This window comes from Camarhynchus parvulus, chromosome 2 (genome assembly GCF_901933205.1).
Source record: "Camarhynchus parvulus chromosome 2, STF_HiC, whole genome shotgun sequence".
NCBI lineage: Eukaryota > Metazoa > Chordata > Aves > Passeriformes > Thraupidae > Camarhynchus > Camarhynchus parvulus.
Genome location: NC_044572.1, coordinates 7,938,664 through 7,956,462, shown reverse-complemented (window position 1 = coordinate 7,956,462; position 17,799 = coordinate 7,938,664). Strand labels below are relative to the sequence as shown.

General features: G+C 42.4%; 1 protein-coding gene across 4 annotated transcripts in view; it reads right to left on the bottom strand.

The window, feature by feature from the left end:
- Positions 1 to 382: 382 nt before the first annotated feature.
- Positions 383 to 17,799, bottom strand: part of DPP6 (dipeptidyl peptidase like 6) — a 562,376-nt gene continuing 544,959 nt past the window's right edge. For 3 of the 4 annotated variants that reach the window (XM_030965369.1, XM_030965378.1, XM_030965361.1), the window contains exons 17-26: positions 15,349 to 15,396; positions 12,135 to 12,233; positions 9,747 to 9,816; positions 6,726 to 6,920; positions 5,249 to 5,303; positions 4,304 to 4,409; positions 3,407 to 3,465; positions 2,072 to 2,144; positions 1,899 to 1,972; positions 482 to 628 (exon numbers count right to left, since the gene is read on the bottom strand). In XM_030965369.1, the coding sequence (XP_030821229.1) occupies positions 482 to 628; positions 1,899 to 1,972; positions 2,072 to 2,144; positions 3,407 to 3,465; positions 4,304 to 4,409; positions 5,249 to 5,303; positions 6,726 to 6,920; positions 9,747 to 9,816; positions 12,135 to 12,233; positions 15,349 to 15,396 (926 nt within the window). Of the gene's footprint in view, positions 629 to 1,898; positions 1,973 to 2,071; positions 2,145 to 3,406; positions 3,466 to 4,303; positions 4,410 to 5,248; positions 5,304 to 6,725; positions 6,921 to 9,746; positions 9,817 to 12,134; positions 12,234 to 15,348; positions 15,397 to 17,799 lie in introns of all 4 variants that reach the window. The other variant, XM_030965353.1, reaches the window with a different exon arrangement.

Sequence of the window (17,799 nt, the reverse complement as noted above, 5' to 3'; positions counted from 1 at the left end):
ACACTGTGATGCTAACTATAGCAACCTTAATGTGGATGATGGATTTCACTGCTACTGCTTGACTGCTTGACTGCAAAGAGACATCAAATCTTCCAGTCCTCAAAGTGGTTTCTTGAGGTGTTCCTTCAAGTTCAACGTCTTACCATTTTCATTCTATAAGTCATTTTGTGGCAAAACAAACAAAAAAAAAAAAAAAAAAAAAAAAAAAAAAGAAAAAACCCAACCAAAGAAAAAGAATATGTTGGTTGTGATGGATTTATTTCAGACAGCAGTTTCTGCTGAGTTCACCATGCTTAATGTTCTTCCATTTAGGAAGGAGTTGCTGTCAAGTAAAGCAGAGGAGCTGCTTTCAGTTTGGTTTTTTTTGTTTTGTTTTGTTTTGTTTTTAAATACATGCTAACAACATCTCTTTCTTCAGGAAAATGATCCAGTTGCATATTGTCAGAGAGATCTGCCTTGTGCTTAGCACGGACAAGTAGGGTTAATCATCCTCCTCCTCCTCCTTCAGTGGGGCCAGTGGGAGTTTGTCTGGAACCTGGAAACACTCCACAAAGAAGTTGACAATGGACTGGTACAAGTGCTGCTCCAATGCTGCATTGCTGAAGTAATGGCTTTGATCAGGGTAAATCTGTAAAGAAACAGGTAAATACACACCTTTTAGAGCTGAAAGTCTCAGGAGTGACGACCCACACCTGCAGCTTGAGCTGCATCTCCTCAGCATCCCAGGGCTTCCCACAGATGCTCGTGAGCCCTGCGGAATTTGGGCACCACAGTGCCCTGAGTGCAGACCTGCATCTTCCTTCACAAGGAACCTTTCTGGGGTGGAGGATTTTCTATTTAATTCTGGTTCAGTCTAAGAAGAACCAGCCCACACTTTCCTTGTGAAAACCAAAAAACTTGATGTTTTGGAGAGAAATTACATTAGGTTATATTGACTAAAATGAGGGCTTTAAAGCAAAAATGTCATTAATTAAAAAAAATGCTGGAGAAGTAATTAAATTGAAAAAAAAATGGTGAAGCCAGAAATTAAATTGTTTAAACTCAACTCAACAAATTTGGGCACCACAGTGCTCTCAGTGCAGACCTGCATCTTCCTTCACAAGGAACCTTTCTCGGCTGGAGGATTTTCCATTTAATTCTGTTCTCAGAAGGTTCAGTCTAAGAAGAACCAGCCCACACTTCCCTTGTGAAAACCAAAAAACTTGCAGTTTTGGAGAGAAATGGCATTAGGTTACACTGAATAAAATGAGGGCTTTAAAGCAAAAATGTCATTAATTAAAATAATTTAATATAATAAATATTGCTGGAGAAGTAAATAAATTGAAAAAAATTTGTGAAGCCAGAAATTAAATTGTTTAAACTCAACTTTGCAATAAAATGGAGCAGGTAACTTGAAGAGGATCATAATGGGTTGTCTAGGCAGGGATGCTAGGGTGGGTTAATTTTGGAACATTTAATGGCTTAGACATGGACCATTCAGCAAAATAGAGATATAATTTGGTGGAAGGTAGAGCTGTGCCATTCCCAGTGGGATGTCAGATTTAGGTGACATATATCTTTGTAACTTTTCTGGTTGATTTAATGTAAAACCCTGTTTCCCCAAAATTCATCCTGGATTTCTTCTGTTGTTCCCAAAGAAAGTCAACATGCAGAAATTCCTTATGGATATGTCTCTCACAACCTAATTTACTGTAATTCAATAATTGTTCTACAACTGTCCAGACCAAAACACTGATGTTGCATAAGCATGGGACTAATAGAAATGTTATATGCTGGTGCTACTTCTACTGCCAGGCTGAGTTTGCAAGTTGTTTTTCAAACCTTGCTTCATAACAGCAGCTCGAGTTCAAATAGGGAAATAACTGTTCAAATAGAAAAAAAAGAAACATATACTGTACCTGCAAGCTGTAATTAGCCTTTTCCCTAATTAGGTGTGTGATAAGGTCTGTAGTATGCTGAAAATGGATTTTTTCTGTAAAAATAGATCGCAATCATTAAAGAGACAAATTTAATTAACAAAAACCAAAGCTATCACAAACATATAATGAACTCAAATGATGGGCTAACTTACCATCAGCAGTAGGATGAATGATCAAAAATGTTTGGTCCTTTAGTAACGAGATTCTGTGTGATAATTTGCTGATCTGTGAAGGTAAAGGTTGCAATAAGATTAAAAATCTTGTTAGAAATTAGCAATTTATATGGAGGCAATTGAAGTGCTTATTTCCATTTAATACTTTATCACCAGGATTACAAGCAGACACCAGCACAGCATATTCTCCTGGCTACTTATAGATCTAGAGGTAAAATAAACCCCAGCCTGTGCTGGCAGGGCAGTGTCAGCAGCAGGAACACGTCAGAGACCCTCCTCTGTTCTGAAAATATTCAATAAAAGCCTGAACTGTAGAATACATGGAAAATATCAAAGCGAATAAAAAACTCTGATGAAAAGTGTGCCCAGGTTCCTATGCCTAATAATACTTCATGGGTCTGGAGGGACTTTGGTGTATTTTGGAAGCCAACCTCAATGAGTTCTGGCATTTCTGATACGAAATTCAAGTGTCCACTGTTGAGAACACCTTTGCCCTCAGCTTGTCCTTCAGATGCACAAGGGAATAAAAATACAAACAATTTCTAAAAGAACAAAAAGCATTTGCATTAATGTAGAGATTATGAGTGCAAAATTTGAGAGACAATGAGCTCAGAGTTTAGGTAGCCAGGAGAAACCTTCCCTTGTGAGGGCACAGGATGGAATCTGCTTTCTCTGTGAGAACAGTGCCAGACCTTTGCTACCTTCGTGTCTTCTGGCTGGAGACAAGGCTTGGAAGCTGAACAGATTTTCTCTATAACCAATTTTGTTTGTGTGACTATCCTTTATCAGGTTTTGTCTCCAAGTAATTTCAGCACAGGAGCCAACTGATCCCATCAGGTGTATTAAACAATGTCTTCATTAACTGCTGCTGTGCTTCCTTTTCCATGTCCTGCTCAGTTCTGGCACAGAGTTCTGCCTATCTGAAATATCACAAAGTTTGAGAAAGCCAAGCTGAGTTTCACTTGAATTTGTTTATCTCAGAGAGAATCAAAGTGGCAAGACCATTGGCAAGAACTTTCCAGGAGGTCATGACACTGTGTCCTCTTGGGCACATTTGAGTCACTCAGCTCCTTCCATCTCTAAAACTGTATTTACCCAATTTAGAGGGGCAGACACGAGGGCTAATCAATAAAAACTTCATCCATGATTACTATTAAAACAAGAAAAGCAGTAAGCAGGCTGAAGGACACCTTCAGAGCTTCACTAGAGAGTCCCTCTTGCATAACCTTGCTTCTTCCCAAAGGAGAACACATGGGAAGAGAGTTGAGAGCCAGTTCACATTTTATCAGGGAAATGCAGTGTCCATGCAGTTACCTCGTATGCTCTGTTATCAACCCCGTGCAAGCCCAGGTATCTTTCAGAAAAGGCTGAAGCTTGAAGAGAAGAAATGAAAATATCACTTTCAGTCAGGAATACACTGGTGCTTCTGAGTCAAATATGGCAAATGCTAAAAAAGCCCTTATTTTCTAACATGGCCTTAATTATAGAGAATGCATTTCTAAAAGTTTTTGAAAATGCACTAAGGATATGTGTGATACCACAGTCTGTCATCATCACCATGGACTTCTGGTCTCTAAATAAAACAGAAAAACCTTTTTTTTTTCTTTGTTAATGCAACTGAGATAGAAGAGCTCTATCAGGTTGTGTCTCTTTCTCCTTTCACATGGTCCCTTCTCCATCAGCAGAAGTTCCCTTTGGTCTCAGGGATAATTGCACAGCTCCTGAAGTCTGGCTGAACACCACTGAGGACCCTGGCAGCCCTCTGATTGTCACTGTCACTAAGTGCAAAGGGAACTGCTATCCCTGAGGGAAAGGACCCCCACGTGCAGGGCAGTGCTGTGGTCAGAGGCAGGATGGGCCAGGCAGACTGGACCTCAGCTTGCATGGGAGGATGCTTCAGGCAGGAAAGAAGCAGGTTCAAGGCACTGGGGGTGGTTGGTGGCAAAGGCTGGAGGGGTTTAAAAACAATTCACCTTTATTTAAAAGGACTCATAAAGTGATTTGATTGCTCTAACTACCATGACTGGTCCTACTGGTGCAGCTAAATAAATTGCTTTAGTGGGGAAAAAAGGTGTATGACTACTCCTAAAAAGACACAGAATGTAAAATAAGTAAGATCTTGGGAAAGAAAAGTGGCAGGTGGGAAAGGATAGGGAAGAAACATCACTTGTGGTCAGCAGGGGGGTCTGTGGGCTGAGGAATGGGATTTACCATATAGTCTGAAGTCTGTCACTGGGGAAAGAGCAGCTCCACAGGTGAACACCTGGTTGTCTTCACCAGCTGGAAGCATGTAGGTGCTGAGGTAACCACCATAATCCTGGAACAGAAATGGGATAGGGGTGTCACTGATCCTTCTGGGAGGCACTGCTGCTTTTGGGTTCAGAAACAGGGGTAGCTGAGACCTTGCAGCACATGCTTGGCCATTACAGAGCCTGTAACACCGTGCCCTGGAGAAACACAAACCAAGGGACATCTCCTGAAGGCAGGAGGGTGGTGTGCCCAAGAGCTGGCCTTTTTCATCTCACTTTATGGCTGTAGCTCTAACCAGATCTGTTACCTCTCCAAAATGTTTACTTTCTCTTACAGACTTTCTCTACTTAAAATGAGCATCACATTTCCTTGTCTGCTGCCAGCCTGTTAACAATTCCCTTCAGAGATGCTGCTCTACATGCAGCTCTCCTCGCCTAGTCCAAGCCCTTGTCTCTCAAGTAAACAATTTCTACTCACAGTCCCACTCTCATCTCAAACTGTTTGTACTTTACAGTGCCTGTTTCCCAGCCAGCCACACACAGCAAATCAGCCTCAGAAATCCACAGGCTTGTTGTACACATGAGTTAGATGTATCCACGTTCCCACAGGCTTTAGGAGACAAGGTGAAAATGAAATGGAAGTTTGCAATAGGAAAATATAATGAACTATCTGATGATGTTCTCTGAGCAGCAGTCACTTTTTGCACTTGGAAGTTAATTTAAAAGAAGTCATTGGTGAGTACATCGGTGAAATGAAAGCCTCCACCTTTAACAGCACTAAGCAAGGTGCAGTGTATCCCAAAAATAAAAGTCACCATTGATATATTCAATAAGTCAGGGTTTAACTCAGCTGTTTAGCCATATCAGCCAGCTGGGACAGCACACAGGAGCAATGTCACAGCATTACCTTCCCAAACACACCGACTCTTGTTTTATCAATGAAATGCTCCTGCAGCATTGTCCTAGAACATGAGAGAGGAAAAGCAATGGGTTAAAAATATTTTTCCCTTCAAGAGCAAAACCAATGTGATTTTAATCAGCTTTAAATTAAACTAGCCCCAGAAAAAAATCATAGAATGGTTTGAGTTGAAAGGGACCTTAAAGCTCATCCAGTTCTAACTTCTCTGCCATGGCAGGGACACCTTTCACTATTCCAGGTCACTCCAAGCCCCATCCAACCCGGCCTTGGACACTTCCAGGGATGGGGCATCCACAGCTTCTCTGGGCAACCCGTGCCAGTTCTCACAGCCTCTCACTTAAGAATTTCTTCCCAATATCTAATCCAAACCTGCCCCTTTTTCAGTTTAAAGCTCTTTCCCCTTAACACAGACAACCCAAATCACACCAAGCTGCTTTCACATGGATCTCTCTGATTTAATCTTGCAACCCCATGTGTTGGATTTGACCAAGGAGTGGCATCAAATAACCTCCCCCACTTCTGGAAGCCATAATAAGCTATTGCACTGCGATTGCAATACTCTGATAGTGGATTGAATGTGATTATGTGCAGAATAAATCTAACAATATGACAGGACTTGACATTTAGGGTTTTGCCCTGGTTATTCTGTTTAAAAAGTTTAAGGATTTAAAGATGGATTTTTTCCAACTACCAAGCAAGCAAAAGATTTATGTAGGAACAGATATTCAAGCTTGCTGGTTTGTAGCTGTATGACTGGATAGAGCTAAAAATAAATAGGCTTTGAACATGTGATACAGATAAGTGTGCTCTAATTTAGCTCTGTTTAAGGCTTGTTTTTCTCCCTCTGCTCTGGTTGACATGAGCTCCCTCTCACATGCAGTTGTGATTGCACAACATTGTCCATCCCTCCCATATCCTTGCTCTACCCTACACACCATTAAAGCAGCCAGGACTAATGAGTCTTGGATTAATTATCTGTGGTATTTTTGGGGTTCCCCGGATGGAGGAGGAATTTAGAATCTGACTCCATGTTCTTAGAAGGCTAATTTATTATTTTATGTTACTATATTATATTAAAGAATACTATACTAAAACTATTCTAAAGAATAGAGAAAGAATACAGCCAGAAGGCTAAAAAATAATAATGAAAAAGACGTGACTCTCTCCAGAGCCCCGACACAGCTGGATGGTGATTGGTTATTAAGTAAAAACAATTCACACGAAACCAATGAAACATTGTTGATAAGCAATGTCTAAACCACATTCAAAAGCAGCAAAACACAGGAGAAACAAATGAGATAATTATTGTTTTCCTTTTTCTCCAAGGCTTCTCAGAGATAATATTGTTTTCCTTTTTCTCTGAGGTTTCCCAGGAGAAGAATCCTGGGCAAGGAGATTTTTCCAGAAAATATTATGGTCACAATTATCCCAATAAACGAATTCCTTCTGTAACAGTGCCATTCACCTGACAGCTTCCAGCTGATCCTTCTCTTCCAGAAGGCCCAGCCTCCTCTTGACCTCGTGCAGCAGCTTGGCGCCCTGGAAGCCGCTGCCGCGCCCATCGAACTTGAGCACGATGGCGCTGTGGGAGCTGACCATGACGCTCTCCCACGTCACCTCAAACCTCTCTGTGACGATCTGGCTGCCAGGTGTGCCATCCCTGGAACAGAAACGGGCATCAAGGAAAGGTAACAGCGCCCAACGCCCTCCCCAGGGCTGTGGGATTGCCGTGGGTGGGGACCCACAGCCCCATCGGGCAGGGTGAGGGAACACAGGTTTCTGGAAGGGGACACCAGTCTCTGCAAGGATGGTGTTATACATGGATAATGAGATGATTGGCTCTCACAATTAAAAGATAACTATTGTGTGAATATTAAGAAAAGCTTTAGTGATGTATAGTTGTTATAAAATCGAATGAGGCCAGACTTTGACAAGAAAAAGGCTCTTGCTTATTAAAACCAACTACAGAGGACAGAGAGTCCGAGATAAGCTCAAACTCTCATGCAACAGCCCAAAAATAACAATGTGTCCCAAACACACTGGGTTGTCCCCCAAAAAGCAAGCCCCTCACAAGGAGAAGAACCCCCAACTCAACCAAAACCCTAATTTTTATAACCCCTCTCAGGTCCAGGATTGGTGGGTCTTGGATCCATGCGTTGATTGGCCAGTTTCTGGCGTTCTCATTGGTCCTTATCGATATTCATTCTGGACCAATCATTTCCTCAGGGCGTTGAATGATTGGCCAAGTCCCCTGTCCAATCACCTCCCACCCCCATTCGACCATCACCCCCACCAAATCCTGGATCTCCCCTCCCCAGGACCCACAACAAATATTCATCAACGCACCCCAAAACAACAATTCTCAACTCAGCACTAATTTAACACAAATTGAACACCATTTATAACACAGTTCTGTTGTTGTAGTTTAGATGTCCTCTGTTCTCCCCATAGTTCCCTTTCTCCCCTGTATTGTTGCCATCAGACAGCCTGGGCTGTGTAGGACAGGTAAAAGAAGGCTGCACATGTGCCCCTGGCATGGGGCAGCTGGGAATGGAAAAGCTTGGGGGTGCTTGGGGGTGGGCATGGCAACACCTGACCTCCAACCAAGTTACAAGAAAGCAGTTTCCACTGATAAATAGCAAAGAGGAGCTGACTGACAGACTTTGGGAAAGGCCAGGGCTGGTGATGCAACCCCCAGGGGTATAAAAGACTGAGCATCCATCTTGAAGACGAACTGGCCATGTGGTATGCACGAGGGGCAGTTCCCAGGGCTGCAGCTTTTTCCTTATATCGTCCTTTGTTATGTTTTTGTTAAGGTTTAATAAACTTTTTAAAATTTTCAGTGAGAAGTTGTCTCTCACAATGGTGTGCAAGAGGATGATTGTGTGGGATGGGTTTTGAGGCTGGGTGGAAGCTGTGGGTTGGTTTCTGCCTCCCTCTGTGTACAGCAGCCTCTAAGCTGAGGTTTGAACCACACCTGCAAGCACATTTCTAACAGGTCAGGATTCCTCCTGTGAGTAACCAGGTATCAGTCGAGTTTTGCCTTTATTATGTCTGCTCTAATGTATATCTGTTTTTTACCTTCCCCAGAGTTCTTTTTTGATTTCTGCTGAAGTCGTTCTGTCATCACTGCTTCACACAAGTATAGAGGGAAAGGACTTTTCTGAAGTTAAAAAAACAACTTAATAATGACCAATTTGCCTCAGAATTGAGAAGGGGAAAGGAGTGGGCAAGACGTCCTCTTCACCCTTCTGCTTAGGGTCTGATCCTGTACAGGGGAACCATCTTGAGAAATAGAGACCCTACTTCAGCCAGAAAAACCAAGGGATGATGATGATGATGGTGACGATGACTTTAAGCAATAATTTTAGGCTGAGATTACTGTAGAGCCACTGGCATATTTATCCACTTATTTTTTGTCAGTTTTGGGGTTCTCAGAGACATTGGGCACTTCACTGCAGGACTTCAATGCACATGTGTCTCCAGTCATTTACATTTATCCAAGTGAGACCCTGGCCCACCCAGCTCCAGGGGCAGCCTAATCAAGTGCTGGGTGCTTGATAAGAGCCAATCTTCCTCCAGCACTTTGGTAATGAAGCAAATTTTCTCTGCAGTAATTTAATGACTTAACAACATGCTCCCTGCAGTGGCTTTGTCCTTCATGGAGACTTTTGCAGGGTGGCACAGGCATTCACCAGGCATTCATCCCTCCTGCATGAGGCTTTCCTCTCATGGAGTGTTCCCTGGCAGGCAGCAAGTGATGCACTGGGATGCAGCCAGGGCCAAACGGGTTCTTCCAAGGTCAGTCAATTCCCTCCCGCAGTTTCTTTCCAAATTGTCAATAAAACCCACTCAGTAATGTGTATTATTGTTTCTAAGTGTTGCATAAAGAAATTCCCATCTGCTCTGCCTGCCAGGAGGAAAACCTATGTATTTAATATAAATGCGGTGATATTCAAAGGTTTCCAGCTCTCTCTTTGCTGTCACTTCAACAAACACCAGCACTTAAAAGGGAATGATTTCTGCATGAGGGCACCTAAAATTTGAGCTCTAGTAAGGCTGACTGAATTCCACTCTAAAATTACCTGTTAATCATAAGGTGGGTGCCCTAAGCAGTGGGACAGGAAGCCAAAATTCATCTTGCATTCCTGCTCCTCCCATTTCTGCCCCACAAGTGATTGAAGTGTGCATGAAACACCTTCAGAAAATCCCAAATTTACTCTGCAGGATTTCAACAGGGTGCCCTCCTGAGAGCTGAAAACCTTGGCTCAAACCTAGGAAAGAAGGAATGTACATCTCTTGATGTACATCTCACTTCAGCTGTGAAGTGAGAGAGGGTAGGAACCAATGTGCTGGACTCTGGCATTCTTTGTACAAAACATATCTTAAACATATCTTGTACAAAAACATATCTTTCTGATCATGGCCAAGGTTTCCAAGCTGCCCTGATAATGTGAACAGAAAGAAAGGACAAGAGAGAACTTACACAACCAAAAGCAAGGGGTAGTGAGCGGTGTCTGCAAAGGTTGCTGGCTTTAAGATCTGCATTGGCAATCCTAAGACAAAAAAAAAAAAGAACAATTAACATATATTTGATATGGGAATGTTGACATGATTCCAAAAGATTTTTCTGGTGTTTTGGCCACAAGTAAGTAGGAGCAAAATGGACTATCACCTTAGAAACACAGATGTTGCCAAAGAAAAGACTCACGTTGTGATAGCTGAGGTGACAAGAAATGTAAATGGGGAGTACAGTGTGAGCTGCTCAGTCATGCATCACTTTTACAGCATTCAATTAACATCTGTCAATAGCTACAATTTTCCTTTTTTGGCAGCTGGATGAGTGACGCAGAGAGAAATCAATATTTCAGGGCAGCAGAGAGGGAGGAAAATTGGCAATGAAAATGGTAATTTAAAACCCAATTAAGTATGGTGGCTGGGGGAGAAATAGAATTATTTTGCTATAATGGTGTGAGGACAGAGGGAGAAACAAGTATTTTAATCCTAACTTCCAAAGGGTTAAATTTTGTGGCAAACAGGAGGCAAAGGTGCTGAAGCCCAAGTCACACTGGTACAGAACCAATGTAAAGGAGGGGTGTGATCACTAAAGCTTCTTTTAACTGAATGTCATTTCTGTGGCTTTGTATCAGTAGCCAAAACTGCCTCCACAAAAACACTCTCTGCATCAACGACAGCACATTTATTTTTGAAATGTTAACTACAATCTAGATTAGCAAAGGCTCAGCAATTAAATCGGTATTAGGAGCATTTTCAGTAGATTAATACACAGATTAGCAGTATGGTTTAAGTGGTTTGCTTTGCAATCGTTGCCTGACACTCTGCCTAATTAGTTATTCCATCTGAATGCTAATAGCTGCAAATTGGATCAATGGCCCAGGGACAGCCAAAAAGGCCATGGATTGATTTTTAATATTACAAAGTGCTATGTGCAGTGTTCCCCAGGCTGCTCAGCCCAAAGCTTTGTAAACACAGGGATGGCACAGCAGAATGGGCAGTTTGTATTTATTATATATATATACACACAAGTATATTTTTGGTTAAATGAGAAGAATTGTAATGAGGCCTGTATTAAAAAAAATTTAGTATCAAGCTGAGTTATCCCTAGTAAACTGCCAGTCTCACATGAGCTGGCTCATGGGGGAAATATGGGTCCTTTATCCATCCTTTCCTGTCCATAAAACTTGGAATTGCATGTCTGTTCCTGTTATTTTATGCACTGGTTTATGTTCCTTATGCCCCTGTGGCAAACAGAACATTTTAGGGCCATTGTTACCCTTTTCAAATGGCAGCCATCTCTCAGCCTTTGTTTCACATTTTATAACATCTGGAAATGGCTGCAATCAGTAACCTGCCCCCAGCACAGCTCTCTGCTTTCGCTTCACTGCCTGTGGCCTGAGAAATACACTCCTGCTGGCATAGCAAACATTATGGGCCACACTTCGAACCCAGAGTCTTTGGGGTTTTGTTCTAGAGTTGCCACCATACGTGCAGGCTGGGATTTTGGGGAGCCTTTTTGCATCTCTAAATATGTGGATCTTCCCCATTATGGGGAAGGTAACTGCTTACAGCCAGAGGAGATGTTTCTTTAGGTTGTTTCAGGTACAGCTGCAGAGACAGGCTTATACTTTGGGTGTTTGCCACCAGGCTTTTCTCTCCCTCTTTGGTATATATATATATATGTATATATATATGTATGTATGTATATATATATATCCGTGGGGAATGATTATACAAGTGGTAGAAATAACACACCAGCTGCAGGTGCAAACTGCTCTAAGTGTTTGCTTTCTTTACTCCAGGTGAAATCTTCCTTTGTCTTTCCTCATAAAGTGGTTTTTTGGTTTTTATTTTTCTTTTTTTTTTAACCCTCCCAAATCATGGCTTTTTTGAAGAATCATAGTGACTCTAAAGGGCACTCATTCAAGAGTCATCTTCATTCACTGCAGCTCAGAGTGTGCACTGAGAGGCAGCCACAGCTGTAGGCAGCAAGCACACACATTATCCCACTCCAAACCCATTCCAAATGACACACACACCCAGGGCAAAAGCTTCCAGCAATGGGGCACCCCACCGTGTCATTTCCTAGAGTGGCTTTTTCTTCACAGAGAAAGTTTTAAGAGGAAAAAAAATCCAACCCTATCATTTTGCCTTTCTTCAGCTGAATTCTCATCAAATTCTGCCTCTGTAATAACCTCCTTATGTAGCACATTCCAGGAGAGTGCTTTGCAAACTGTGTGAGTTTATTGAGAGTCAAAGCCATTTTTCCTCCTGCCAGTCTAGTCAGGATGGCTGTATCATTTCACAGCTACAGCAGTGAAAGAGAAAAATAAGTGAGAAGAAGGGTGCTACTTACTGTAATCATCTACCTTGATTTCCATGTATTCTACCTTAGGCATTTGCCTGTCATTTACAGCCAGCTGCACATTTTCATTTACCTCCAGCTCAAAAATTTCTGAAAGAAGAACAAGACAAGATCACAAAAACTTTTGGCGCAGTTTGTGAAAATGCATTTTAGCATTTTATAGTCACCTTGATATATACAAAACAAGTTTCCTTACAAATGGATTTCCTTCTAGTCCTCACAGAAGTCTATTTCACTTAAATCTTTGAAACCCCTTCCAAGTTCTGCATTGGCAAAAAGCTATAGTCCTGAAATCAGAGTCATTCAGCTGATTTGCAGGAGGTGGGGAGGTGTCCTGGGACACTACCATGGGTCCCAGTCAGACATCCACTCATCATGCCAAGAGATCTCAAATGGAGAGGTCCTCAAGGCTGTGTCCAAATTATAGAAAATAAATAGGAAGGGGAGGAGACTATGGAGGCCAAAGCCAAAGTTGTGCTGCTGTGCAAGATAAAATCCATGGGAGGGAAAGCCAAGGGGACAGGAAGTGGACAAAGCCCATATAAACCTGCAAGGTCAGGTTTTGCAGCAGTCTTGACTTCTGGAGTGTTTCAAAATTTTTTCATTTTGCTTGTGTGTCTGACCCAAGGACTTCTGGGTCTGAAATAGAGGATTCCTTCCTCCTTCCTGGGATTTAGCCTTTATCCCCTCATCCTGGCCATGTGCTCTACCTGCTGAGCCTCTTCTAGAAAAAGCAGCGCCCTCCAGCAGCAGAAAGAATAAATCCTTCCCAGCTGTCAGGGAAAAGGCTCCTCTTTAGGGGACACCTCAGGCTCTGTGTCTCACATGGTGGGGAATGTGTGGGCAAAGCTCCTGAGCCCATGGAGGGGGGATTCAAAGGCTGGGGTGAGGGAATCCTGGTCTAGGGAGTGCTCATTCCCCTGGTACCAGTCTGGGTGTGAACCAGGGGGTTCCAGGGCATTATCTCTGCCCCATGAACCCAAGGAGGGTATGAGATTTCACATCCCTTTGTGTGTCCCTGATTGTAACTTCCCTTTTGAGACACACTGATAAATTTATACGTAACCCCAGCTCCTCAAATAACACTTCTGGTACCTGATCATCCTGCTCTCACTGCCCATCTCTGCTGGGCAGGCAGACAAACCCTTGCCCTTCCCAGTTAATATATTTCAGAGATGTTTCAGCAGTAGTTATTGCTTCAGTGACTATTCACCCTGCTTCTGCAAAGCCTGGCCCTTTATCAAAGCCACAGCCCCCACAAAAGTGGCAAAGCAACAGCCTATTACGTTTAGTTAAATATTAAGATTCTCATTTAATTATGGCACACACAAGTAGCTTTATCAGCAGAAAGGGGCTTGCCACGTAGGGGAATTTAGTCAAGCCCTTTTATTTGTTCATATAATTGCATTCACAGAAAGCCAGGAAGACTGTGGAGGAAATAAAAAGATTGGCATATCTCCTAAAGGACTTTCCTTTTTGCTTTAGGACCACAGGGAGCTTGAGTCTGTGGAGTACAAATGGTCATTGCTTAATTAAATGTAAGCATTCTCTAATATTCAGTGCAACTCACTATTATCAGATTATTGCAGAATACAGAGGCAGACTCCCTTTTATAGAGTAATGGGCTCATATTAAATAAGTAAATTCAGTAACATGCAACTGTCAGATGCCCTTCATTCAAAAGCAAAAGAATGAGGGGGGAAAAAAGAAAAGAACCAGGGGGAATGGTAATTGTATGCAGAAAATCATGAATTTCAGTAGAGGATGTGTTCTGCACGTGGGTAGACTGAGTTCTCTGTGTAATAGATACTACTCATATGCATCTGCAAAAGTAAAACTGGTCCTGATGTGTTTTGTTTGAGTTTTTAAAACGCTTCATTTACTGTTTCTGTTTTATGTTGTCTGTCATTTTATTCACCTAAAAGTATTTTACAGAACTGTACAGGAGGGTATAACACCACTCATGAGAGCACTATCCCATGCTGGTATAGCCACTCAGATGCCTCCGTGTCTACAGTAAAATTCAGGTGTTTTATTTAAAGTGGGGCAAAAAGAAAGTGACTTTGGAGCTGCACGTCAGGGTGAAGAAACTCTTCTGGCTGAAGGGCCTTGTGAAAATCAGCTGGGCTGCTCTGGGGTTATCCTTGGGGAGGGCACTGCCAAACTCAGGCTCTGCTGGGAAGAAGGAGGACCTGACACTCCCTGGTGCCAAAAGCCTTTCCTGTGACACTCACTGCCTTCAGTGGGAAATGAAGCAGGTCAGCATTTCACAGTAAATCTTTAGTATGAGTGCCAAATTTCTTGGTTTGCTCACTTTTTTTTTTTCTTCTTTTGAGAAAAGAGCAGTGAGTTGCTGTAAATCCAGATAAGTAAAACTTTTACTTGATAAGCCGGTATTGGCTTTGTGTAAAGCAGATAGAAATAGAATAAAGGTGTTGTTTAATACTTGGGTCACATCAGGGCCTGAAGTCGCTGACTGCAGTTAAGGATGGGCTAAATTCTTTGTTAAAATGAAAGATGGTGTTTTCCCATCAAAAGGATGGGAGCAGATAAATCTTGATTTCACGTGAGACCCAGTGCCACATTGCCAGAGTGGAACCCCAGAAGCTCCATGGCTTTTTGTACTCTGCATTGCCAATCTGCTAATGGTTATAAAGACTGTCAAATATTTTGAGGGAAGAAACCTGTTTTTGGAGTAATTCCAGCTTTGCACTGATGTAGATGCAAATCATTAGCATGACAAAGCTTTACCAAACAATAAGTGCTACAATCTCCATGGACAGATCTGGGAACCAGGCAGAGGCACCACTTGTGGGGCTCCCTCCTCTGCATTATCTCTGATAATTCATATCAGAGTGATTTTATTAAAACCACAGATTAGGCTGAATATTTCTTATATTTGTCTTATCTTATTTCTTATATATGGGATGCAAAACAAAATCAGAGGAAGACTAACAAAAAGAGAGATTTGAATTATGCATTTTTTTGAGACAGAGGATAACAAACATGCCTCAACCGGTTTTTTCATCCCAAACAGCAGCTGTTGTGATGGCAGTACAACAGCTCTGCAAGTCCCTCAGAAAACTTGCATTTAGGCAGAGTCTGGGGTCCCCAGGAGTGTAAGTTTAGCAAAGAGCAGCCACATCTCAGTGTCCTGCCTGGCTGCTTTTCTCTGAAGAGTTGCAAAGCTCAAGCCCATTCTTACTCTGTGCATCTGTTGTGTTGTGAACAGTCACCATCGGGACACGGGGACCTTGAAAAGGAGGAGAAAAGAACTTGGTTAAATTTCTGTCAGACACACACACACACACACACACACACACGTGAACCTGGATTTGAATTCCATTGAGCTGAAAGCTCTTGAGACTCGTTTTTCATGCAAGAGTAATCTAAAAAGCAAATCACACTGGTGTTAGAAAGAGTTTGTGACTAGATGACAGTACTGTAGACTCAAAGACATGTGAGGTTTCAAAGCTCTTTCCCAACAGACCACTAAATGCATCTTTCCCTAATTTGTAAACATTATAATTAGCACAAACACAATTAAATCACTTGCCTTTAAAATTATTCTAATGACACCCAAACATCACAGCACAAAGCATTTACATTTTGTATGCTATGGATAAATATTGCTGTTTTGCATATTATTTTCTCTTAATGAATTAAACACCAGCTTGGCTCTCACACTAAAAAGGGCCACATATTCTGTCTTAAAATGCAGCATTAGGGTATTGAAGCCAGCCAGTGTTATACAAAGAGGATTATCATTGCTATGCAGTGTACATGAGTGAAGCACACAATTCACTGCCACAGGATGCTGCAGCACTCAGGATGCCACCATTTCAACCACAGGATGCTGCAGGGTGCTTTAGTCCTTAGCACAGTGATCTGGGCTCATCTTCTTGTTCAGAAAGTCATCAAGTGGCTGATTGATAGAAAAATGGGATGGTACATGAGATCAAGCTCATATTATGGTTGTCAGCTTCTCTTTTTTCTTCACTTGTCATCTGGTGACTGCTCTTGGACGCAGGACACTGGGCCAAGGTGGGCTGACCCAGGACAGCCACTCACATGTTGCTCCCATGCCTGTTTGTAGATTTTTCCTTGGGCCTGACAATACTGCTCAGGATGGTGAAAGTGGCCCTGCAGTGATGAAACGGTGAATTCTTCACCTCAGAGACAGTGGATATCTCACTTTCCTTCCCTTTCCCCACACTGTAACGTGGTACAACAGCAGCAGGTGTGAGCAGCTGGGGGAAAGTGTGTGCCCAGCAAAGAGCCCAGCAGCAGGGCCAGGAGCTTCCCACGCCGTGCATGTGGGAAGATCCCAGAATCAGAGACCCATGGAATCATCTAGGTAGGAAACCACCTCTAAGATGATTCAGTCCAACCATTAACCCAGCACTGCCAAGCCCACCACTAAACCATGTCCCTCAGTGCCACGTTTACATGTCTTTTAAATACCTCCAGGAGTGGTGGCTCCACCACTTCCCTGGCCAGCCTGTTCCAATGCTTGGGAAACATTTTTGAGAAGTAATTTTTCCTAATATTCAGTCTAGACCTCCCGTAGTGAAACTTGAGGCCATTTCCTCTTGCCCTATCACTATTCCTTGGGAGGAGAGATCAACCCCCCTGGCTGGACCCTCCTTTGGGGAGGTTGTAGAGAGTGATAAGATCTCCCTGAGTTTCTTATTCTCCTAAACACCCCCAGCTCCCTCAGCTGCTCCTCACAGGACTTGTGCTCCAGACCCTTCCCCACATCTGTTGCCCTTCCCTGGACAGGTTTCAGCACCTCAATGTCTTTCTTGTTGTGAGGGACCCAAAGCTGAATATCAAAAACCCAACATTCTTTAAGCTTCAAAAGTAAGACAGCTTTAAGAGATGATATTCCCTGAGATTTCAACCCTTTTAAGTTGTTTTCTGAAGTTTTGGGATTCTGCAAATCCCAGATCCTGTGGGATCATCACTTGTGTAGGGCTGGCTGAGAACTTTCCTCTGAAATGCTGTAACTGGGAGTGTGCACACCAATGGCAACAAAAGCAGGTTCCTGTGAGCCATTCACACTGCTTTGGTGCATGAAATAAGTTCTTGAGGGCAAGAAAAGCTTTAAGGTGCTATAATTGTGTCAGTGGTTTTCCCTGTGCTGCCACATCCCATTGCAGGCAGTATTTCATCAAGAATTCACACCTATACAAAGAAAAGGCAGAAAATTATTTTATTTATAATTAACTTGACTAATATTGCAACTAATATCAGTTGCCCCCTGATTTTATTTCCTTGGAATCAAGAATCTCCTCCTGTGACAATTCTTTTGTTAGCACCATTTTTTACAATGCAGGAAGGTGAATCATAATGCACTAAGGAAAACAGGTTTGCTCACCAGGATTTAGCTGAATTTACCTTTCTCCTACTGATATACATTGATATGCTGACCATATTTATTTATAAATCTGCCCTGCTTTTTCCCTGCAGTCCCAGAAGCCAGACTGCTGGAAAAGCAGCAAATCTAACAAACATGGGCATGATAAAATCATCACTGAAAATCAAAGGAGTCCTCCCAAATGGCTTCAGTTGGAGCTAGAGCAGTCCTTTAATTAACACCAAAATGCCAACAAAAAGAAAGGGATAAAGAGAGAAACACAATGCATATAATAGT